The sequence below is a fragment of the Herpailurus yagouaroundi genome, unplaced genomic scaffold (genome assembly GCF_014898765.1).
Source record: "Herpailurus yagouaroundi ecotype Mexico unplaced genomic scaffold, PumYag 196, whole genome shotgun sequence".
Taxonomy (NCBI): Eukaryota; Metazoa; Chordata; class Mammalia; order Carnivora; family Felidae; genus Herpailurus; species Herpailurus yagouaroundi.
The window spans coordinates 36,945,867-36,971,317 of record NW_024412427.1 but is presented as its reverse complement, the minus strand read 5'-3'; the positions used below and the strand labels follow the sequence as shown (position 1 = coordinate 36,971,317).

Sequence of the window (25,451 nt, the reverse complement as noted above, 5' to 3'; positions counted from 1 at the left end):
TCATCTGTCGGTCTTGCCTCCTGCCACCTTGCTGAACTCACTCATTAGTTCTGGAGGGGTGGGTTGCCATGTTTGGCTTCTCAAGCCTGTGCCATCCTTGAGTTAAGTGCCACACCTCCTCTCTCTTGGTGCCACCTCTGCCCATGTGTGGTCACCGAATGTTCTGCTATGGGGACTGCCTGAGACTACTGGGTTGTCTGGGCTCCCAGCTTTGGGTGTTTATTTCTGTGATGAGTGTGTGGTGACCTTGCTTTGGGTCTTCTCCATTAGGTGGCCAATTCCTGGAGTTATGTAAGATGAAAACTTCCGACTGTACTTGCTTGCAGACCAGCTTCTTGTGAAATGACCCACCTGGGGCTTTCCTGGGGCCCCCTTCCTCTTTTGGGCTTATTCCTAGGACACACTTATAAATGGATTATAGGTATCCATTTGTTTTCTTTCCCTCAACTTTTTAGTATGAAAAACTGTAACGGCACAGAAAATTTGGCATAATATATACTGATCACCCACATACCACAACCTTAATTTGACAAGGTTTTTTTTTTTTTAATGCTTATTTATTATTTTGAGAGAGAGAGAGAGAGAGAGAGAATGAGAACAAGGGAGGGGCAGAGAGAGAGGGAGACACAGAATCCAAAGCAGGCTCCAGGCTCTGAGTTGTTAACACAGAGCCCGATGTGGGGCTGGAACTCAGGGACCGAGAGATCATGACCCGAGCCGAAGTCGGATGCTTAACCTACTAAGCCATACAGGTGCCCCCTTAATTTGGCAGTTTTTAACTTTGTGCTTTATTATTTATTTATACCTTTCTTTGTATCTCTCTTCACTATGTGTATGTGTGTGTGTTTTCAAACCTTTTGAAAGTAAGTGACAGATACAGTGATACTCTGCTCCTAAATATTTCTAATGCCTAAATACAGGCATCTTGTAAAAATGAATGCATCTTCTGCCTAACCACAGTACTGCTGTAACACCTGAGACACTTAATTGTAATTACTTAATGCTGTCCAATATTCAGACCATATTTACATCTTTCTATAATTATTCCAAAATGTCTTAGATGGTAAATTTTTTGGAACTAGGATCCAGCTGAGGATGATGCGTTGAACTGTCAATGCTGTTCTGGTGGCAGAAAACAGCTACTTTATTGTGCTCACAGAACCTGCGGGTCAGGGGTTCCAGACAGGGTACAGGGCAGATGGCCTGCCTCTTCTCCATGTCACTGGTATGGGAAGATTGGACAGCTGGGGTGACCCAAAGGCCAGGGCTGGAACCATCTGGGGGCTCCTCTCCATGGGCCTGGGAGGGAGTGTCACAAAGAGGCATTCAGGTAGCGAGTGGTCCAGCAGGACCACAAGGCAGGCACAAGGCTTCTCATCTCAGAAATCTCTCCATATCACCTCCACCCAGACCCCCCCAAGGCACAGGGAGGGACATAGGCTCATCTGGGAGGGTCAGGTCACACTACAGAAGGGGATGTGGGATGAGAGATGTCATTGAGGCTGTCTTTGGAAAATATGGTCTGCTTGCTGCAATGTGTCTTTAGTCTTTTTAACCTGGAATAGCTGATTCACCCCCAAGGCTGTCTGTTTGAAGAGATCTGGCAGTTGTCTTGTAGGCCATCCCCCATTCTGGATCTGTCCAGCTGTTTCCTGATAGTGTCATTCAGTCCGCTTCTCTGTCCCTTGTGTATCTTATAAACTGGAAACTAGGCCTAAAGGCATAATCACATCCAGAGTAAGCATATTTAGCACAGACATCCACTTATTTTAGAATTTGATCAGGATATGACTGCTTTTGTCTTCTGCAATAAAACTAAGGTGAATACAAGTTGGAATTAAGGTGATGGCTCAGTCAGTTAAGCATCTAACTCTTGATTTTGGCTCAGGTCATGATCTCATGGTTCATGAATTTGAGCCCCATGTCAGGCTCCATGCTGACAGCACATAGCCTGCCTGGCATTCTCTCTCCCTCTTTCTCTGCCCCTCCCCTGCTCATGCTCTGTTCCCCCGCCCCCCAGAATAAATAAACTAACTTTGGGGAAAAGAAAGAATTAAGGAGGTGATGGACACAGACACCAGGAGACAGTGGGCGCCCCACTGTCTCAGTGGGATGCCCTGAGGGGGACATAGTGGCACCTGAGTGGAGTTCTGGTCACAGGCATCTCCTGAGCTTAGTCACAGAGAGCATCAGGCAGTCCCCAAATGAGGAACTGTTGAAGGGGAAAGGTGGGGAGGTACTATATCTGTCAGAATTTTCAGTGTTAATATATGACAGGCTATGGAAACATCTCACATTCAGGGAGGCTAAAACAGCCTGACAGATAAAGGCGTTGCCTAAGCTGGACCAGAAGGGGTGCTCCAAGGGTCATAACTGGGCCAGTTGACAAGACTAGGATGCAGGTGGTATGATTCTTGTCCTGAAGCCAGAGCTGCATGGCAGCCATGCGAGAACACGCTCACCTCCTTAGGAAACATGTAACACAGGGTCATGGCTCAGAAAACCGTCTCGTGTGTGTGTGTGTGTGTGTGTGTGTGTGTGTGTGTGTACACACATGTGTGCACATACGTGCAGAGAGTACCAGCCAGCCACAAAGCACATGGGGAAATGTTGCCAGCTGGTAAGTCTGGGTGAAGGGCACATGGATGTTCTCTGTAATAGCTTTGCATCTGTTATATGAGTTTGAAATTATTTCCAAAGACTAAATATTAAAAGTAACCAAAAAAATTAGCTGAAGGAAGATTCTGTTTCTGGCTGCTAAAAAAATCAAGGCTGAAGTAATGTAACAGTGTATGCACTGGAATTAGAGTTTAAAAAGTCATAAAACATACCATTATGAAAAAAAATCAACGCTATCCTCAGAGAATAAGATGAATGCCAATATTGGAAAATAACTTTAATTTTCACAATAAAATGTAATAAACACAAGAGATTTCCATACCAGACACAACAACCATGAACTTACAATGTGTTGAAAATACCTCTTTACCCTCAGTTTTGAGGTTTTAAGCACAGGATGAGGTAATAGTCTGTTTACAGAGAACAGAAGGAGCAATCATCACGAGAAAAATGTGTAAACTCACTAAGCTTAAATAATCCAAATCAGAACAACTTCAAGCAGGGTTCCATCATCTGCTTCTCAAATCTTCAAAAACATAGAAATGAAATGGTTGTTAGCACAGCCCTGGGGAGAGTGGTGTGTGTGAGTTGCCAGTAGTGCTGAAAACAGGTTCAGAGAACCCCACTCTGCCAACACTTGGAGCCACTGACAGTCAGCCTCGAGAATGGACTGCTGTGGAAAAAAAGCAAATAAGCAGAAATGTGATTTATATGAAGATATTCACAACATATAGTTTAAAGTAACTGGCATTTCCATGGGGAGAGACTGTAGGGGCAGTGTTCTAGTTGCTGTTCCAGCTCATGGGGCATTCACTTAGCCACCCAGTGGGCATCTGTTGTGCATCCACCATCTGTTGGGCAGTAGATACTGGATAAAAGCAGAATATACAATTTAATCACCACCTGCACCCTGCTGAAAGATATGTTTAGGTGTTTAATGACAAAAGATCAGATCATGACCTGAGCCTACTTTGAGGAGATTCATATACTTCAAATTTAACAAGGTGTTTTCTTTCAGACTACTTAAAATAATAATTGGACATAACCATGAAAGAAATAAGAAAAATATGGAAGATCTTCAGAGCAGTGGTTTGGATGTTCATGATGTAGCCACCTCTGGCAGTTGAGATATGTCTCATTTCCTCAAGGGAGTAGAGCACGTTTTCGCATCCTTAGTACTGTGGCCATTTGGGGTGGGATCAGTCCTGCGCTGGAGGATGCTGAGTGCCTCCACCATGAGATGCCTTAGCCGTCCCCTTCCCAGTTCTGATAACCAGCAGTATCTCCAGACATTGCCAGATGTTCCTTGGGGAACAAAATGGGTCCTGATTGGGAACCACTGGAATGATATGAATTAAGCTCCTGGTTTAAAAAAAGTAACTTTGGCATCTGTATTTTAACCCGTTATGCTCCAGAGTCAGAAATGCAAGGATGAAGTGTCCCAGCTCAATCACAAGATCCTTCAGCTAGGAGAGGAGGCTTCTGTCCACCAGGCCCAAGATGAGAAGAACCTCATCAACATTCAGCTGTTAACACAGAGACTGGAGGAGGCCGGGCACCAGGAGGAGCTGCAGGTGAGTGGTCTAAAAACATCAGCAACAGCCTTAAAATGCCTGGAGGTAGGCTCACCCCTCAGGTAAAGAGGGGAACTTAACAAGTATGTGCTCTGGAAAATTTGTAGGCTTCAGCAGCCTTGCAAATTCTCAATATCTAAAAAAAAGTAGCAGAAAAGGATTAAATCCTGATGCTAAGAGAATAAATTGGTAGACCTCTTTGGAGGACATTTGGGCAAAATATGTGTCAAGTGCCTCAAGAATGTCAGTATGCTCTGACTTTATAATTCTACTTATGGGAATTTTATCTGAGCATCGTGGGCAGACTTAGCTGGAAGTGTTTTCATTGCTGTGGTATTTATAATAGCAAAACAGAATTGGAATCAGCTTGAATCATCAATAATACTGAATGAGTCAGTAAATTATGGTACAGTCATTAAAAATCATGTTTTCCGGGGCGCCTGGGTGGCGCAGTCGGTTAAGCGTCCGACTTCAGCCAGGTCACGATCTCGCGGTCCGTGAGTTCGAGCCCCGCGTCAGGCTCTGGGCTGATGGCTCGGAGCCTGGAGCCTGTTTCCGATTCTGTGTCTCCCTCTCTCTCTGCCCCTCCCCCGTTCATGCTCTGTCTCTCTCTGTCCCAAAAATAAATAAACGTGGAAAAAAAAATCATGTTTTCCAATAATATTTAATGTTATGGGGAAATGCTCAAGATATAATGAGGAAAGCACAGCATATAATGCTGTACCAGTGTTATTGATAGAAACACATGTGTGGAAGAAGGGCTGAGATCACAGCACAATGTTGGGATCATGGTGGTTTAAATTTTGTCATTTTTGCTTTTCTATAAATTTCTGAAGTTTCTGCATTAAACATGTATCAGACTGATGGCGTGCCTGGGTGGCTCAGTTAGTTAAGTGTCTGACTCTGGATTTTGGCTCAGGTCATGATCTCATAGTTCATGAGATGGAGCCCCCGTTGGGTTCCCATGCTGATAGCATGGGACCTGCTTGGGATATTCTCTCTCTCAATCTCTCTCTCTCTCTTCACCTCCCTCCCTCCCCTGTCTCCCTCCCCCACTTCCTGCTTGCTCACACACTCCCTCTCTCAAAATAAATAAACTTAAAAGAAATAAATAAATATGCATCAGACTGCTGAGATATTCTTGTACTTGTGAAATTATTTTTTTTAAACAGAGTGAGCTAATCCAAAAACTTGAACTTGAACTTGAACACATGAATCAGGAATGTCAGAGCCTGAGACTGTCACAGTCACAGCTGAGAGAGACCCTTGAAGAAAGTCAAAATCAGGTGGGTGTGCATGATGGCCAATGGCTGGGTCTCAGCTGGGAGGAAAGTCAACACAGTTTAGCACTGACAGAGCCTTGTCAGGACTGGTCTGGCCAGAGAGGTTATTGGGCTGCCCTGAGGTTACACAGCTGGTGGGCACTTACCAGGCCTGAGACTGAAGTTGAGCCTAGTCCAGGGTTGGTTGACCCTGAGCAGTCCATGGGCAGAGCTTCTGTTTATGCACAAGGGAAGGAGGCTGACAAGCAGTGCTTTTGGCTGCACCATCTGCAGAACAGAAGAACAAAGGAGAGCTGTGGGTAGCCTCTGAGGAGGGGGGAGTGTCGTCAGATCCAAGGACATGAGGTGGAGTAGTCCCTTGGGTTAGCAAGCTCAGTGTGCCCGTCTTGCCCTCACACAGGCTTATGTGTGCACAGAAGCCCTGAAATTGCATACACATGTGGGTGTCGAGCTCCTGCCTCCCACTTTGTCTCCTGCTCCAGCATTTACTAGTGCACCAGGCTCTAAAGGTACAGAGGTAGGAAAGTGGAGAGCTTGCAGTTTGGGACAAGCAGATGAGAGCAGGACAGGCCAAGCAGGGATGTCAGGATGCCCTGACAGCATGGTGTGCAGAGACATGAGAGAGGGGGAGCTGGTTCTTCCTGGGGGAGCAGGATGAGAGAATGGCAGGTGTTTGATGGCCTAATGTGGACTCAGATGTGTGTTGCGCTTAGAGGGCTGGGGGCTGTAGATAGAAAAGAGGGGTCATGGGAGAAGCCTCCCAAGCAGTGTGGAAGAGGTTTCTAACTCACTGGCCTGTGGCCCAGGGCCCTCACTTGAGTGTGGCACTGGCATGCCTCCCTCCTCTGAGCAACTTCACAGACTCCCTGACTGGCCCCAGATGCCACAGCTGGACTTGGCTGTGGGGTCCCCCTACATACCCAGGGCTTTATGACGTGCTATTGGGGGCTCATGTGGGCTTTCAGCCATCCCGCTGCAAACAAGCGCTCTCCCAGAGGTGCCTCTGAGTATTTGGGGGTTCCCTTCTCTGTTTTTAAGTCTGAAAGGAACCTTGAGAAATTGCCTTGACCAGCTTGAGCCCTTTGAGTCCAGGAGTCAGCATTCAGCCATTGTCATGGGCAGAAGGGACCTTACTTAAGCAGTTCTCCTGTGATGTGAGATGGTTCCCCCTTGTTATTTAGAAGAGGAACCCCCAAAACCACATTGATGGGAGTTCACATGAGGGAAATAAGAGGAGCCTGTGGGTACTTAAAGATCTTCTAGAGGAGCCATGGTAGAGTGGGCGCGGGACCACTCGGGAGGAGCCAGTGTTGTCACTGGCACAGTTGTGGGTGATTTTAAGGAGGAGCGCCCTGGAGGTCAAAGAGAGCAGGTTGGACAGGTATGAGCAGGGGGGCAGCTTGGGTGGGGCCATGAGAGGTCCTGGCAGAGGGACTTTGCACAGCTCAGAAGGTGTGGTGCACGGGAGCACAATGCTGTAAGCATCACATGCCCTTGGGAATGACCATCTTGGTTCTATGTTGCAGTACGTCAAACCACCCTTAAACTTGGTAGCTTCTAGCACTGTTCATCCTTATCCTTCATGGTCTGTGGGCTCGCCAGCGCAGCTGGGCTGTTTTCACTTGAGATCTCAGGGGGCCATTGCAATCAAATGAAGTTAGGGCTAGCATCATCTGAAGGCACAGCTGGATCAGATGTTTGAGAGACCTCAGGTCACAGGGCTGGCATGTGGTGTTGGCTGGTGGCTGGGGGCCCACTGGTGCTCTCAGATGGAGCACCCACACCTGGCCTCTTGGTGGCATGAGGCTGTCTGAGCATAGCAGTGAAGTTCTGAGAGGATAGGTGACCAAGCACCCTTAGAGGAGCAGATAGAAGCTGCCAGGCTTCTTAAGACTGTGTCAGGGCATTCCAGAACATCACTCCCCTGACATTTTGTTGGTCCAGCTTGGATTCAAAGGGAGGGCACAGAACCCACCTGTCCATCAGGGGAGGACACAGTCCTCACCTCTCAATGCAAGGAGAGCACAGCTCCCATCCCTCAGGGGGCAGGAACAGCAGCCTGTGAGCTCAGGTGGGAGTAGCCGATGGCTGAGGTGGCTCACTGCCATGCCCCTGATCCCAGAACACAATGGCCCTCTTTTCCTGGCATGGGCTGCCCCAGTGGTCTCTGGGGACATCTTTCCCTTGTCAAGTGATAGTTGGGCAAGGGTCTCCAGAGTTGGCCCAGGCTCTAGCCAGTCTCAGTTCTGCAGGGAGGGAGATGAGGAGGGCTTGGGAGGAATTCAGCTGAGACGGTGTTATGGGCTGTTTGCCTTGCTCAGAGAGCCACAGGGTAGGGCCACAGACACAGAACTCACACTGGGCCACACAGTGGCCTCCTCCCAGGAGCTTGCACCAGGCATCTGTGTTCAGAGCAGAGAGATAGCTGTAGCAGTTAGCAGCAAGGGGCATGGGAACAGTGTGTTCTAAGGAAGAGGGCATCAGGGTGTTGGGGAGTGCTGTCAGAGAGCAGGAACAGCTTTGGAGTGGGTGGGCATTCTGACATGGAGTCACAAAGGCCTGGGCTGGGACTCAACTTCCATCTGGGGTGTCTGCAGGATGACTGAAGCATGAAAGTCGGGAGGGGGCTACATTTGTGGGGGGTGTGTTTTAGAACTGGTTCTCCTCTCTCCCTTCTCTGTCCCTCTTTCTCAAGGTTCCCAGACCCAGTTCCAGCATGCAATTATCAGACACCAACAGGGTGTCTGAGAATTCAACTCCATTCTTATACTATCTGCCTGGAGACAGCATCGGACCCCACAGGTTAAGGGTTAAGGGTGTAGTCCTACAACACTACTCCCTACCCCCATCTCAGAAGCCAGTCATACCCCCCAGGCTATTAGCTGTGTTTCTGACCAGCCAGCTACAGATTGGATGTTTCAACCTCCTCCTCCTGAGGTTTGACTAATTTGTTAGAGTGGCTCACAGAACTCAGGGAAACACTTAACATTTAGCAGTTCATTAAAGGATATGTTAAAGGAAACAAATCAATAGCCAGAGGAAGAGATACATAGGGTGAGGTCCCAAATATCTGTCCTCAGGGAGCTTGAGCCCCAGCCTGGGGGTGCATGGAAGTGTTCCTCCTCAAGCATAGAAGCTCTCCAAAACAGGGACCAAACAGCTGGCTCTTGGGTTTTTATGGAGGTTTCATTATATAGTCATGACTAAGTCATTGGCCACTGGCTGACTCAACCTTCAGCCCCTCTCCCCTCCTGGGAGGTTGGGGGATAGGACTGAAAATTCCAATCCTTGATCACGTGGTTGACCCTCCTGGCAGTCAGCCCCTCCCCTTGGGTGCACTTCAAAAATCACCTTCATTAATAATGAGACATCTATTTCACGTCTGTGGCTCTGAAGCATTTTTAGAATCTGTGGATGAAGACCAGATATCTCTGAAAAATATATTTTGGTCATCTGATTTTAGAAGTCATTATATTTCACTCCTCCAAAAGAGCATAGTAGCTGTCCTGGAAACTGTGTGCAGGTGTGTTTCTCTGGGATGACTCCTGTCCTAAGAACAGCCACACATGATGGTGATGACATGGCCCCCTAAGACAGCCCCTCAGAGATGCACAGGGATACAACGACCTGAGGTCTAAAGCCTCATTGTTGCCCTTGAGTAGCCATAGCTGGCATCCTCCCTGTCTCTAATCACATGGTCACCTCAGACCTATCCTAAGTGTGACTCTTGATGGAGGTACCTCCCTCTCCCATCTATGGGGCCTCAGAGGTGTGTGAGGGCTGACATACCAAGTTCTTGTAGGGTGCCAAGGAAATTCTGTATATTCTTGGTGAAGCCTCTAGAATCAAAGTGATTTAAATGGTGTTTAATAAAAGGATTGGCCAGGTTACCCACAACTCCAGTGAAATCTTGCCATCCACTGTGGTTGGGGAGCCAGGGGCTGGGGTAGTTCTGCACCTGCTGCCAGGGTCCCTTTGGCCTTCATCATATGCTCCATTGCTCTCTGTGGCCCTGGTATCAGCTGCCTAAGGAGAATGAGCTCTCTGCCTAAAGGAAAATCACCATGCAAGGCCTGCATGGATTATAATTGTTAAACAGACTCCATGAAGTTTGCTGAAATGTAAACTGGACAGAGTATGGCATGATTCTCCCATGGGTGCAGCAGGAAACCTCAGTGTCACCACTTTGAGGCTACAGACCTGAGTCTTCTTGACTCTCTGTGTGTAGAAACTCTGGCTAAACCAGAGTTTGGCTGTCAGAATACAAATGAATAGGTTCTTTATGAACCTTACATGTAGCTGCAGATGCATGGACCAAGGAATAAGGATGCCTTGTGTGCCCTTCCATTTGTAGGGTATCTGTAAGCATGGAGTTTTGCATGTCTAGTAATGACCCCATAGCTCTCAGCAATCACACCAGCACTATCATGGCCTTCTCCCCGGTGCAGCTGCATGGAGCCAACCTGAGGCTAAGGCTGGCACAGTCCCAGCACTCGGAGGAGGTCCACCAGCTGCAGGAGCAGATGCAGTGGCTGGTGCCTCAGGACCACATGACCGAGCTGCAGCAGCTACTGGAAGAGGAGCGGCAGGCCACTCAGCAGCTCCGTGATGAGTGCATTCTCCAGAAGGAGAAGGGGAGGCGGCTAGAAACACAGTGGGTGAGTGGAGACAAGGGCCCTGAGGCCCAGCTGATGGTGCCAGGGGTGGCGAGATTGGATCACTGATCACTCAGCCAAAAACTGCCATCCCAATTCGTAGAAGTCTGGTTATACCACAGCTGCAGGCCCCTGATTTTCACTGTGAACAATGTGGGATTCTAACAGGGGCCAAAGATGGATCAGGGAGGGGTGGCAAACCTCTTGGAGAAGGCATCTCCCACCCCCTCAGAGTGATAAGCCAGCTGACCCAAAAGGCCTCTTCAACATGGGGGCAACAGGTCCACCCAGACAGGTTGTCTTTGGGGGCTGCACATGTCTGTGGTAGGCCACATGGCTAAATGTTAGGGACCACACACTCAAAACTGCTTACAGGGCCAGAAATGTGGTGATACAGAGGCCATGAGGGAAGCTGTGGGTGGCAGTCCCACCCATGTAGTCCTGTGGAATCACAGGCCCTGTGTGCCAATTCTCCTGATTTCAAAGGAAAGCCAGAAACTAGATTTTTACAGAAACATTCCCAGTTTCCAAATGATGCATCTAATTTAAAAAGAATCTGAAACCATTTTGCAGACTGAAAAAAATCTACCCACAGGCACACAAAGACTGCAGAAGTTATTTATTTGGGTGCACACTGATCTAGGTAGGGGAGATACAGAAACAGACACACATGGCAAAAGCCTGTGCCCTCCTGGAGCCTATATTCTGGTGTGGTGGGGAGACAAATGAAAACATGAGTCATGAGGATAGCATGTCAGATGGTGATGAGTTGATGAGTGCTCTGGAGCAGGATGGTGGCCAGAGAAGGCCTCACCAACGTGTTACTTGAGCCAAGATGTGCTGGAGTTGAGAGAACAAACCATTCACTTAATCTGGAGAGAGTGCTACAAGTAGCAGGAGCAGTATATGCAAAGGCCCTGAGGTGGTAATGGCCTTATTTAAGGATAGCAAGGATGAGAGGGAAGCAAGAGGAAGATGGTGGGACAAAAGGCCAGTGAGGTGGTGGCACACACTTGGGGACCCTGGCTGTGCATCAGGCACTGCATTAGGCATCTAGAGACATAGAAACAGAGTTGTTGCCTTAAAGAGCAGGATACTGTGGCTCAGGGCATGGACTGCAGAGATTGGGATCCAGGCTTCAGCATCTCCTAGCTGAGTGACTTTGGCCAGTTACTTAACTTCTCTGCTTCAGCTTCCTCATCTGTAAAAGTTGGGTGCCAGTGGTTCCTACTAAAAGCATCAGTGTGAGGCATCAGAATTGGCACTTTTAAAATGCTTGAATAGTTTGGCATGTGTGTACTCTACTTAAGTGTTTAATTTAAAAGGCTGGGCGGGGGGGGGGCACCTGGGTGGCTCCGTCAGTTAAGCGTCTGACTTCAGCTCAGGTCATGATCTCATGGTTTGTGAGTTTGAGCCCTGCATCAGGCTCTGTGCTGACAGCTCAGCCTGGAGCCTGCTTCAAATCCTGTTTCTCCCTCACCCTCTGTCCTTCACCCATTCACATTCTGTCTCTCTCTCTCTGAAAAATAAATAAACATTAAAAAATAATTAAAAAAATAAAAGGCTGAGAAACACCTACATCCTCAAATGCCACAGTGTAGTTCATTGGGAAATGTCGGGGTGGGAGGGTGTGGAGATAGGAGCCTGAGGACAAGAGGGTGCTTCCATGAGGAAGAAATTGGAGCAAGACTCAAAAGGTCGGTAAGATTTGATGTTTGTGAAGCATAAATCCTAATGAAGAATAACCTATCCGCATTGTGCAAAAATGTTAAGCAGGAAATAAGTTCACCCGTGATAGAATATTGACAAAACAAAGAAATTTAATCAGAAATCCTTTAAAAATACTCAGTAACACATTTGGGGAAACTCACTTTGGAGTAATTTATGATTAAATGCCCAGGAAAACAGTCTGCTAATTCTTGAACTACAAAGAGCAGTGTCAGCTTTGTGACCTGTGGCAGAACATTGTGTGTCTGTTACTCTGTGCAGATGAAAGGCTCTCCCTTTGCTCTCAGATATGTACATTTTAGCTAATTTCCACTCTGAAGTAAATAAGCCTGAGATGATTCTTTTAGAAATGTAAATTATTGGTCTGTAACCTTTTGTGACAGGAAGAACATGAAAAGGAGCTGAAACACACTGAGGAGCGGGTGGAAGAGGTGGGAAGGGCTCTGAAGAACGTGGACATGCTCCTCCAAGAGAAAGTAGCTGAGCTGAAAGAGCAGGTCAGTGATGGATGTCTGTCATTGCCACATGCACTTTCTGAACTTTCTCCTTCCATGGGTGTTCAAGTAGCTAATTCAGGGAGAGACTGTCCTCACAAAACACAGAGAGCCCCCATGTTCATTTGGAACCACTGAACCTAGGGCTCCATCTAAACTTTGAGAAACTGAATGTACAAATTTTTTTCAGAAGATTAACAGCTAAAATCAATCAATAGAAAAATTGATTTTTTAAAATATATTCCCTACACTGTATTTGTATATTGTGTTTGTTTTGGGAATTGTTTTAAGGTACATTTGAGAGGTGTTCACATAATCTCAGAAAGGATGTTCATTTATTCATTTATTCAGTCACTGGGCAGATACTTACTGAGCACCTGTCATGTATCATGGCATTCATTGTTCTAGGAAGACTCTAAGATGGGCCCTCCTGGGCCTTACGTTCTGGCAGTGGAGACGATAACAAGATATATGACCTCAGGTGATGAGAAATGCTCACTCTCAAGAAGAGATGGATGGCACGTGGTGGGGATGGTTGGGGACCACTCTGAAGAGATGGCATGGGAGCAGACACCAATGACAGCCATGGAAGTCTGGTTCTGACCCCCCCCTTCCCCCCCCCAGTGGAGGCCAGGTTGGTTTTTTGGAAGAGAGATGCTCATGTGGCGGGACTGTCCTATGCAGTGTTGGGCTGAATGCCTGTAGCACCTCCAGTCAATGGGAGTGTCATAAAAGGGCACCCATGTGTTTCCCTGTGTGCTAGGGGACATGCTAGACCCCAAGCAGGAGGGGCATCCAAGCAGAGGAACAGTTCAGGTATATGTCCTTAGATGGGACCAAGTGGAGTACATCAGCAGACTCCCAGGGAGGTGGCTGTAGCTGCTATGAGCTGATGGGTGGGTGCGGGTGGGCAGGACCCCCTCAACATTAGGAGTTTGGATTTTATTTTACTTTTTTTTAAATGTTTATTCTTAGAGAGAGAGAGAGAGATACATAGAATGAGTGGGGAAGGGGCAGAGAGAGAGGGAGACACAGAATCCTTAGTAGGCTCCAGGCTTTGAGCTATCAGCACAGAGCCTGACACAGGGCTGAAACACACGAACCATGAGATCATGACCTGAGCTGAAGTTGGATGCTTAACTGACGAAGCCACCCAGGTGCCCTGGGATTTTATTTTATTTCTGATGGCAGTTAGAAGCCATCTGAAGATTTTAAGCAAGAGCATGATATGATCTATATTTTTAAATAAATCACTCTGGGGGAAAAGAAAATATTTGGGCTTCAATAGGCTGCAAAGACCAAAAAAAAGAAGGCCATAGCTGTTCTGCTTGATGAAAGCCCACAGTTGAATTCAGCCAGCAAGGTCAATCAGTAAGAACTGGTGGCTGGGCAGCCAGCATGGAGGGTGCTGGGAGGGGGAGGCAAGGCTAGAACGAAGCAGGAGACAGAGAAAAGGCTCAGCCAAACCCCAGCTACTCCAGAATAGTTCTGTTCAGAGCTAGAAGGAATTAAGTATGAGAGTCTGCAGAAATATTTTCATTATAGTAGTCAAGTCTGTTTAGAGGGCTCCTGAACTGAGCCCAAACAGGATGAAATGTCCAGGCCACCTCTTGTTCCCTGGGAGGTGGGAGGTCCCATTGGGAGTCGCACCTCCCTCCCTGACCATGCTCCTGGCTTTGCAGCTCCCTCTCTGCCATCCACTGACTCTCCAAGTGTTACAGACACTTGGCAACCCCCCTTGCCCTACGGTCGTTCTCTTACACAAAGCCACAGTTTGCTTCCTCTTGCCTGGCAGATCCTCAGTCTTGGTTAAATCCTGTGGCTCCTGCACACCTGCCCCTGTGCGGTGAGGTCCTGTCCACAGCCCTACACCCACCCCACCCCACCCCACCCCACCTCACCTCAGAACTAGCTTATGCTCTAGCCAAGTGAACCAGCCACCTGTGACCGTGCATGTGCCACAACGCCCAGACCCTCCCTTCTCCCAGGCCCTCACTGCCACCTGAATCCAAAGGTAAAGGAGCCCTGACCCTGCGTCTGCCCCTTTTTACCAAAGTACCTGCAGAGGGTTATCTGGACACCCTCACCTGCCTTCCCGTGTGTTCACTCATGTCACTGGCTGAAGTCCAAAATGTTGGTGTTGTGGGGCGCCTGGGTGGCGCAGTCGGTTAAGCGTCCGACTTCAGCCAGGTCACGATCTCGCGGTCCGTGAGTTCCAGCCCCGCGTCAGGCTCTGGGCTGATGGCTCAGAACCTGGAGCCTGTTTCCGATTCTGTGTCTCCCTCTCTCTCTGCCCCTCCCCCGTTCATGCTCTGTCTCTCTCCGTCCCAAAAATAAATAAACGTTGAAAAAAAAATTAAAAAAAAAAAATGTTGGTGTTGTGGTGGATGCCCCCACAGTGTCTGCAAGTGAACCCGCCAGCTCAGCCTCAGAAGGGATGCAGAACCCAGCCTCTTCTCACTCCCACTCTCATCCTCTGTGCCCTACAGTGTCCTTGTTTCCTCCTGGGCTATGTTCTCAGTGCAGGAGTGGCAGCAGTGCTTTCCCAACATGGTTGAGGTGCTGGCCCTTCTACTCGGAGCCCTCCAGGCCTCTCACAGCCCTAAGAGTACCAGGCAGAGTTCCTACAGAGGCCTCCAAGGCTCTGCAGGATCTAGTTGCCCCCAGCCCTCAGTGGCACCCAGCCAGCGTGTCAGCTGTAACTTCCTTTCAGTGGGCTTCTCACGGCCATGCCCCCCCAGCCCCAGGTCTCTGGCCATTCCAGCCATCCCCAGCCTGGCCAGGCTCTGGACCTTTGCACCTGCTTCTCCCTTTGCCTGGAATGTTCACATCCAGACAGGCTCAGTGCTCCTTGCCCTGTTTTGTTCAGATCTCTGTTCAAATGTCAACGGACAGAGAAGCTTTCCCTATTCACCCCAACCAAAATAGGAACTCCCTCAGCTATCTGTCGCCTCCTGGTGAAACCAGTAACCTGAGTGTTAATAGGACTAGTAAGTGCAGCTGTAACTTTTCACCAAGATCTTTTTTGTTTGCCTGTAAACATCCCTGACTCTTCTCCTTGGGGGAGGCAGGTTAGAGTCCAGCCCTCCCATCTCCATCTCCTCCTTTGGCTATCTCTCCCTGACACATAACTCCATGCTGAGTGATTGTGTTTGCTGTACATCAGGCAGGCAGACTTGAGTTCGGTTATGTGGGGTTTTCTCTTAGCACTTGTCATGCCTCCACACCATGTATTTGTTTCTGGCATGTCCACTTCCATCAGAATATGTGCTCCTGAGAGCAAGATCATTGCGCAGTATGTCTGGCAGTACTTGTTGAATGAATGAATGTAGTATTGACTTTTGAAGCCCAAGGCTAGGACCCCGGTTGGCATTGTATCTTGAACAAGGACTCATAACTAGAGTGGCCTTGTGTCCCCATCGCCATGGCTATCGTGTGTGGTAACCAGCCCATGCACTTGGGAGTTCCCAGGGTGGATGTAGTGTCAGAGTGTGTCCCGTGAGACATGGTGGCCCTGCAGAGCACACTGGTAAGAACGAGAATGACATGTTTTATGTTATGTTGAGTAGTCCTTTTTAAAGACTGGTGATTTTAGGACAGCTGGATGGCTCAGTCAGTTAAGCATCCAACGTCAGCTCAGGTCATGATCTTGCAGTTCACGAGTTCAAGCCCTGCATCAGGCTCTGTGCTGATAGTTCAGAGCCTAGAGCCTGCTTCGGATCCTGCTTGCACTCTGTCTCTCTCAAAAATGAATAAATGGTTAAAAAAAATTTAAGGCTGGTGATTTTGATCTTTTTTATATCTTCATTTCATGGTAAAATCAACTCTCATAAAGTTGACTTAAATTTCATCTTTCATGCCAGGTTTAATAAAAATTGTCATTATACCCAATGTTTGTGTATGAGATATGTAAAAACCCTGGAACTGTGTTCCAAACACACTTGAAAGAGTGGGAGGGGCAAGCTGTCATGCAACATTTCTGCACTAGAATAATAGTAAAGTATGGTTTTTCTCTCCTCCCTAGTTTGAAAAGAACACAAAATCTCATTTGCTGCTCAAGGATCTCTATGTGGAAAATGCTCACCTGACAAAGGCACTTCAGGTCACCGAAGAGAAACTACGAGATGCTGAGAAGAAAAACTGCATCCTGGAAGAAAAAGTTAGAGCTCTCAACAGACTCATCAGTAAGATCGCTTCAGCTTCCCTCTCTGTGTGAAGGTTGCTTGTTTTCCTGGAATTCATTTTGAAAGAATATCTTTTAAAATTAAGCCACCATGATGTCATAATATCCTAACGTTCATTGGTTGTGCACCCTTGGACACAGATTTCTGATTTCTTGTTCACCTTACACGCGTTTAAAAATGTCTACTGTGCCAGCTGCTCAGGAAATAGACATGCTGGAAAAGACTACATTTTTATTAGTAGTCCTGGGTAATTTCTCCGGTAAAATTCTCAGTTTTGCTACTCATTGGTGAAACAATTATGGGTAGCTTTCAGTGAAGTAAGACTAAAAGAAAAATGGTAAAATCAATCAATTTCAATGTTGTACTTTTGACCTTGGCTATAGAGAGTAAAATGAAAAATAAGGGCTCTGGACAGTTTCATCTTTTCACTGTTATTGCTTTGGGTTTAGATCATTAGCATTCTCAAGCTGTGTCTGTACAAACATTCTAGAAAGACTCCTTGCTGAGACTGTCAACCCTGCGATCAAAGACAATGGAGGGGAAGCCCCCTCTTCAGGGACTGCTCTACCACAGGAAGATGTTTGGAGAGCGCTTATTTTAGGTCTGTGGTCTTAGGGATGATGGTATTGCGAATGCAATCTTTCCCTCATTGAAATGTCATCACACTGGAAATTGTATTATATGTAAAGAAAAAGAAAAGTCTAGTTTTATATCCAAAATATACATAAGTTATGGTTATTTGGTTTATGAGAATAAACTACTGTACAATGAAGAATCACTGTATTTACAAAAACTCTTTTCTATTAAAATTGTTTTAACTTCTAAGTTTAAGTTTTTATTAAATATTTTAAATAGAAAAATAGTTTTATAAGAAACACTCCTGTGCCCATCAACTAGATGTATTAAAATCCTTCTGCTACATGTAGATAGAGGTGCAGCCCCTGTTCTGTTGCTGTCAACCTCCTTCTCCTTCCTGGAGTCAGCCACTACCCTCAAGCTGCTGTGCCCTGTCTCCTTCTGTCTGTCTTAAAGCACTATGGAAATACACAAAAGACTGGCATAGGGGTGCCTGCCTGGCTGGCTCAGTTGGCAGAGCATACGACTCTTGATCTGGGGATTGTGAGTTCAAGCTCCACATTGTGCATGGAGCCTACTTAAAAAGACCAGAACAGATGGAAAGATCAGTTCTTGGATAGGGAGACTCAACAACATAAAGTTGGTTCTTCTAAATTAACTGATTAATGTAATATAGCTCCAATAAAAACACAAGTGGGTGTTCCTTTCTCCAATCAACCCCTTGTCCAGAGTTGGACAGTTCTAAAGTTTACATGTACAGCTAGATAAGCAAATAAAATAATATGGAAAATTTTAAAAAGAAGAGCAATGAATGGGAACTAGTTCTACTAGTTGTTAAAATAGTTTCAATATAGTTTGAGTTACATGGTTGTATACATTTGTCAAAACTCATCAAAGGGCACAGTTCTTCATTCACTGTGGACTTCTGGCTGGGACTGGAGTAACAAGGAGATTGGATCTAGTAGACATGAACAACACTATCAAACAATTGACATTTATAGTCTCCAACAACAGCAGAAGTGCACCTAGGATATTTACAAGGATAGACCATGTTGTGGACCTTGAAACAAGTCACAAAAAAATTAAAACAATTTAAGTCATACAAAGTACTTTCTCTGACCACAATGGAATTAAATTAGGAATGAAGACTGGAATGATATCTAGGAAATGCTCGAATATTTAGAAACAATAATACACTGTTAAATAATTCATGAACTATTCAGTTCATGGAAATCAGGAGAAATTAGAAAATATTTTGAACTGAAAGGAAATGAAAACACAACTTAGCAAATTTGAGGTGTGGAGCTAAAGCATTACTTAGTGGAAAATTCATAGTCTTAAATTCCTGTATTAAAAATGTCTCAAATCAATGACCTCCACTTCCACCTTAAATTACTAGAAAAAGAAGAACAAAGAAGCCCAAAGTGAGCAGAAGAAAGGAAATAATGAAGATCACAGAAGTCAAGGAATAGAAGAACAATGGTGGCAAACTACACACTGTAGGTTAGCTTCATGGCCTGTTTTTGTAGTTTGAATGGCATAGTCATACCTATTCACTTATATACTGTCTATGCCTACTTTTGTGCTCAGTATCAGACACTGTGTGGCTGACCTGAGTGGAAATCAAGAGTTGGATGCTTAACTGACTGAGCCACCCAGGTGCCCCTATACACATATGTTTTGTACCATGTGAATATATTAAGTGTTTCTTGTAAAATCACAAAATAGAATAATAGATTCAACCCATCCTAAATAATATAAATTGTTTAAAGCAATACATCATCTGAAATCTTCATCTCCCTCTACATCTGGAAAAATTAATACATATCATTATAGATACCATTTTTTAAAAACTTGTATGACTAAGACAAAAAAGGGAAAGCAGATATATAATATTAGGAATGACCATATGTACATAAAAGTAAAACATTTCAATATACTTCAAAATACAGATTAAAATTGATTTGGAAAAATACAATTAACTAAAATTTACTCAAGAAAAAGTCAACACTTTGACCAAAAATTAAAGAAAATTTAAAAATTTATCAAAGGTCAACATTTCTCCCCCAAAGATTCATACGCAAATTGTTCTGTAAGTATTAAAGCTATTTTTAAGGTTACAATTCTGTTTTTAAAAGACAAAGTAGGGGCGCCTGGGTGGCGCAGTCGGTTAAGCGTCCGACTTCAGCCAGGTCACGATCTCGCGGTCCGTGAGTTCGAGCCCCGCATCAGGCTCTGGGCTGATGGTTCGGAGCCTGGAGCCTGTTTCCGATTCTGTGTCTCCCTCTCTCTCTGCCCCTCCCCCGTTCATGCTCGGTCTCTCTCTGTCCCAAAAATAAATAAAAACGTTGAAAAAAAAAAAAGACAAAGGAATGAGCATCAACTCATTTGAGACACCAGAACACTAACACCAAATCTGGCTGTGGTGGCCACCCTGTACTCCTGTCTTTGTGGGGTTCACAGTGCCTTCACTCATCTGGGCTGACTGGTGGGCTGTGATGGAAGTGTGACTCGTTCAGTACCAAGCATAGCCTCTCAGAAAAATAGCAGCACCCACTTCCAATGTCTTAACTATGTGTGCAGAACCCAAGTAAGATCTGTAGAATGCTCCAGCTGAGCCCCATCAACCCACAGAATCATGAGAGCTAATAAAATGTTGTGGCATAAAGACACCATATGTTGAGTGGCTTGTTTCATAGGGACAGATAATTAACACCACTGACAACGCACATATAGACACATGCACACGTACACATTCCCCTCGTCCAAAGCACTGTAAACCAACATTACTCACAGTTGGGAAATTCCCCAACAAATGAAGAGCAAATCAAATCTCTCAGCTGATAACCTGAGTAGTGAACACACCATGGCCAAGAAGAATGTAGCCCAGGGAATGCAAAGTAGTTCAACAAAAAAAATTCTACATTTCATTTTTTTAAGTAATCTATGTGCCCAATGTGGGGCTTGAACTCATGCCTCCAAGGTCAATAATCACATACTCTACCAACTGAGCCACCTAGTGCCAGAACAAAATTCTATTTATGTAATTCATAACACAAGAAACCATATGATCATTACTCAAGTTCCAAAACCATACTTAGAAAAATCATATATTAATTACCATTGTTTTATTTTTTAAATTTATTTTTACTTTTTAATTTACATCCAAGTTAGTTAGCATATAGTGCAATAATTTCAGGAGAAGAATCCAGTGATTCATCCCCTAAGTATAGCATCCAGTGCTCATCCCACAAGTGTCTTCCTCAATGCCCATTGTGCATTTAGCCATCCCCCCACCCACAACCCCTCCAGCAATCCTCTGTTCTCTGTATTTAAGAATCTCTTATGTTTTGTCCCCCTCCCTGTTTTTATATTATTTTTGCTTCCCTTATGTTCATCTGTTTTGTATCTTAAATTCCACATATGAGTAAGGTCATTTGATATTTGTCTTTCTCTGACTAATTTCACTTAGCATAATACCCTCTAGTTCCATCCACATTGTTGCAAAGGGCAGGATTTCATTCTTTTTCATTGCCGAGTAATACTCCATTGTGTGTGTGTGTGTGTGTGTGTGTGTGTGTGTGTGTGTGTGTATACACTCCATATATATACATACATATATATATACTCCATATATATATACATATATATATACTACATATATATATATGTGTATATATATATATATATATATATATATATATATACATACATACACACACACACACCACATCTTTATCCATTTATTCATCGATGGGCATTTGGGTTCTTTCTATACTTTAACTATTGTCAATAGCACCGCAATAAACATTGGGGTGCATGTGTCCCTTAAACAGCACACCTGTATCATTTGGATATTTACCTAGTAGTGCAATTATGGGTTGTAGGCTGGTTCTGTTTTTAATTTTTTGAGGAACCTCCATGCTGTTTTCCAGAGTAGCTGCACCAATTTGCATTCCCAACAGGAGTTTAAAGAGATCTTCTCTCTCCATATCCTCACCAACATCTGTTGTTGCCTGAGTTGTTAATTTTAACCATTCTGACTGGTTTGAGGTGGTATCTCATTGTGGTTTTGATTTGAATTTCCCTGATGATGATGTTGAGCATTTTTTCATGTGTCTGTTGACCATCTGGATGTCTTCTTTGGAGAAGTGTCTATTCATGTCTTCTGCCCATTTCTTGACTGGATTATTTGTTTTTGGGGTGTTGAGTTTGGTAAGTCTTTATAGATTCTGGATACTAACCCTTTATCTGATATGTTGCAAATATCTTCTCCCATTCCATCAGTTGTCTTTTAGTTTTGCTGATTGTTTCCTTTGCTGTGCGGAAGCTTTTATTTTGATGAAGTCCCAAAAATTCATTTTTGCTTTTGTTCCCTTGCCTCTGGAGACTTGTTGAGTAAGAAGTTGCTGCGGCCAAGCTCAAAGAGGTTTTTTGTCTGCTTTCTCCTCGAGGATTTTGATGGCTTCCTGTTTACATTTAGGTCTTTCATCCATTTTGAGGTTATTTTTGTGTATGATGTAAGAAAGTGGTCCAGGTTCATTCTTCTACATTTCGCTGTCCAGTTTTTGCAAGACTATTTTCTGTCTGAAGAGACGGTCTTTATTGCATTGGATATTCTTTCCTCCTTTGTCAAAGATTAGTTTGCCATATGTTTGTGGGTCAATTTCTGGGTTCTCTATTCTGTTCCATTGATCTGAGTGTCTGTTTTTGTGCCAATACCATACTGTCTTAATGATTACAGCTTTGTAATACATCTTGAAGTCTGGGATAGTGATGCTTCCAGCTTTGGTTTTCTTTTTCAGGATTGCTTTGGCTATTTGGGGTCTTTTCTAATTCCATACAAAGTTTAGGATTGTTTGTTCTAGCTCTATGAGAAATGCTGGTGTTATTTTGATAGGGATTGAATTAAATAGGTAGATTGCTTTGGGTAGTATCAACATTTTAACAATATTTGTTCTTCCAATCAAGGAACATGGACTATTTTCCCCTTTTTTGGTGTGTGTCTTCTTCAATTCCGTAAGCTTTCTATAGTTTTCAGTGTATAGTTTTTCACCTCTTTGGTTAGATTTATTCCTAGGTATTTTATGGTTTTTGGTGCAGTTGTAAATGGGATCAATTCCTTGAATTCTCTTTCTGTTGCTTCATTATTATGTATAGTAATGCAACCGGTTTCTGTGCATTGATTTTATATCCTGCAACTTTGCTGAATTCATGGATCAGTTCTAGCAGTTTTTTGGTAGAATCTTTTGGGTTTTTCATATAGAGTATCATGTCGTCTGCAAAGAGTGAAAGTTTGACTTCTCCTTTCCAATTTCGATGCCTCTTATTCCTTTGTGTTCTCTGATTGCTGAAGCTAAGACTTCCAATTCTATGTTGAAAAACAGTGGTGAGAGTGGACATTTCTGTCGTCTTCCTGACCTTAGGGGGAAAGCTCTCAGTTTTTCCCTGTTGAAGATGATATAAGCAGTATATGGCTTTTATGAATTTGAGGTATTATCCTTCTATCCCTACTTTCTTGAGGGTTTTTATCTAGAAAGGATGCTGTATTTTGTCTAATGCTTTCTCTGCATCTATTAAGAGGATCACGTGGTTTTTGTCCTTTTATTGTGATGTATCACATTGATTGATTTGCAGATATTGAACCAGCCTTGCATCCCAGGTATAAATCCCACTTGATTGTGATGAATATTTCTTTTAATCTATTGTTGGATCTGGTTGGCTAGTATCTTATTGAGAATATTTTGCATCCATGTTCATCAGGGAAATTGTCCTGTAGAACTCCTTTTTAGTGGGGTCTTTGTCTGGTTTTAGAATCAAGGTAATGCTGGCCTCGTAGAATGAGTTTGGAAGTTTTCCTTCCATTTCTATTTTTATGAACAGCTTAAAAAAAATAGGTGTTAACTCTTCTTTAAATGTTTGGTAGAATTCCCCTGGAAAGCCATCTGGCCCTGGACTCTTTTTTATTGGGAAATTTTTGATTACTAATTCCATTTTTTTACTGGTTATGGGTCTGTTCAAATTTTCTATTTCTTCCTGTTTCATTTTTGGTAGTTTATATATTTCTAGGAATTTGTCCATTTCTTCCAGATTGCCCAATTTGTTGGCATATAGTTGCTCATAATATTCTCTTATTATTGTTTTTATTTCTGCTGTGTTGGTTGTGATCTCTCCTCTTTCATTCTTGATTTTATTTATTTGGGTTTTTTTCTTTTTCTTTTTGATCAACCTGGCTAGTGGTTTATCAGTTTTGTTAATTCTTTCAAAGCACCAGCTCCTGGCTTCATTGATCTGTTCTACTGTTTTTTGGGTTGTTTTTATTTTTGTTTTTGATAGCATTGATTTCTGCTCTAATCTTTATTATTTCCCGTCTTCTGCTCACTTTAGGTTTTATTTGCTGTTCTGTCAATGTCTGTAAGGTGTAAGGTTAGATTGTGTATATGAGACCTTTCTTCCTTATTTAGGAAGGCCTAGATTGCTATATACTTCCCTCTTATGACCACCTTTGCTGAATTCCAGAGGTTTTGGTCTGTGGTGTTATTTTCATTGGCTTCCATATACTTTTTAACTTCCTCTTTAACTTCTTGGTTAACCATTCATTCTTGAGTAGGATGTTCGTTAGTCTCCAAGTATTTGTTGTCTTTCCACATTTTTTCTTGTGGTTGATTTCGAGTTTCATAGCGTTGTGGTCTGAAAATATGCACTGTATGATCTCGATCTTTTTATACTTACTTAGGGCTGTTTGTGTCCCAGTATATGGTCTATTCTGGAGAACGTTCCATGTGCACTGGAGAAAAATGTGTATTCTGCTACTTTAAGATGAAATGTTCTGAATATATCTGTTAAGTCCATCTGGTCCAGTGTGTCATTCAAAGCCATCGTTTCCTTGTTGATTTTTTGCTTAGGTGATCTGTCCAGTGCTGTAGGTGGGGTGTTGAAGTTCCCTACCATTATGGTATTATTATCAATGAGTTTCTTTGTGATTAATTGATTTATATATTTGGGTGCTTCCACGTTGAAGGCATAAATGTTTACAATTGTTAGATATTCTTGGTGGATAGACTGCTTAATTATGACATAGTGCCCTTCTTCATCTCTTGTTAGAGTCTTTTAAAATCTAGATTGTCTGATATAAGTATGGCTACTCTGGCTTTCTTTTGGAAAGAAAGCATGATAGATGGTTCTCCATCCCCTTTCTTTACAATCTGAAAGTTGTCTTTAGGTCTAAAGTGGTTCTCTTGTAAACAGCATATAGATGGATCTTGTTTTCTTATCCATTCTGTTACCCTATATCTTTTGATTGGAGTGTTTAGTCCATTGACAGAATGAGTACTAGAAGATATGAACCTATTGCCATTCTGTTGCCTATAGAGCTAGAGTTTCTGATGGTGTTCTCTGGTCCTTTCTAGTCTTTGTTGCTTTTGATCTTTTTGTTTTGTTTTATCTTTTCTCCCCAAATTTCTTGCAGGGCTGGTTTAGTGGTTATGAACTCCTTTAGTTTTTATTTATCTGGGAAACTCCTTATCACTCCTTTTGTTTTGAATGACAGTCTTGCTGAATAAAGAATTCTTGACTGCGTATTTTTCTGATTCAGCACATTGAATATATCCTGCCACTTTCTAGTAAGTTTCTGTGAATAGGTCTGCTGTGAACCTGTCTTCCCTTATAGGTTAAGGACTTTTTTTCCCTTGCTGCTTTCATGATTCTTTCCTTGTCTGTGTGTTTTGTGAATTTGACTATGATATGCCTTGGTGATGGTCAGTTTTTGCTGAATCTACTGGGTCTTCTTTGTGTTTCCTGGATTTTTATTTCTGCATCTTTCCCCAGGTTAGGAAATTTTTCTGCTATGATTTGCTCACACAAACCTTCTACCCCTTTTCCTCTCTCTTCATCTTCTGGAACTCCTATGATTTGGATGTTATTCCTTTTTAATGAGTCACTGAGTTCTCTAATTCTTATATCATGCTCTTTTGCCTTAGTTTCCCTCTTTTTTTTCTGCTTCATTATTTATTGTCCATAAGTTTGTCTTTTATATGGCTGATTTGGTGCTCTGGTTCATCCATCCTTGCCTCTGTGGCATCCATTAATGATTGTGTCTCAGTTGTTGCATTTTTAATTTCATCCTGACTAGATTTTACTTCTTTTGTCTCTGCAGAAAGGGATTCTATGGTTTTTTCAGCCACATCTAGTATTCTTGTTATTTTAAATTCTGGTTCAGACATCTTGTTTATATCTGTGTTAAGTTCCTGGCTGTCATTTCCTCCTGATCTTTCTTTTGGAGTGAATTCCTTTTTTTTTTTTTTTTTTTTTTTTTTTTTTGCCATTTTGCAGGAAGGAA

At 43.9% G+C, this 25,451-nt stretch overlaps 1 protein-coding gene across 2 annotated transcripts in view; it reads left to right on the top strand.

Moving 5' to 3' along the window:
- NINL (ninein like) overlaps nt 1–17,362 on the top strand; it is a 182,216-nt gene extending 164,854 nt beyond the window's left edge. The window contains exons 21-25 of one of the 2 annotated variants that reach the window (XM_040447923.1): nt 4,035–4,193; nt 5,366–5,479; nt 9,925–10,134; nt 12,243–12,356; nt 16,378–17,362. In XM_040447923.1, the coding sequence (XP_040303857.1) occupies nt 4,035–4,193; nt 5,366–5,479; nt 9,925–10,134; nt 12,243–12,356; nt 16,378–16,569 (789 nt within the window). In that variant the 3' untranslated portion in view covers nt 16,570–17,362. The remainder of the gene's footprint in view (nt 1–4,034; nt 4,194–5,365; nt 5,480–9,924; nt 10,135–12,242; nt 12,357–16,377) is intronic. The other variant, XM_040447922.1, reaches the window with a different exon arrangement.
- The last annotated feature ends 8,089 nt before the right edge of the window (nt 17,363–25,451 follow it).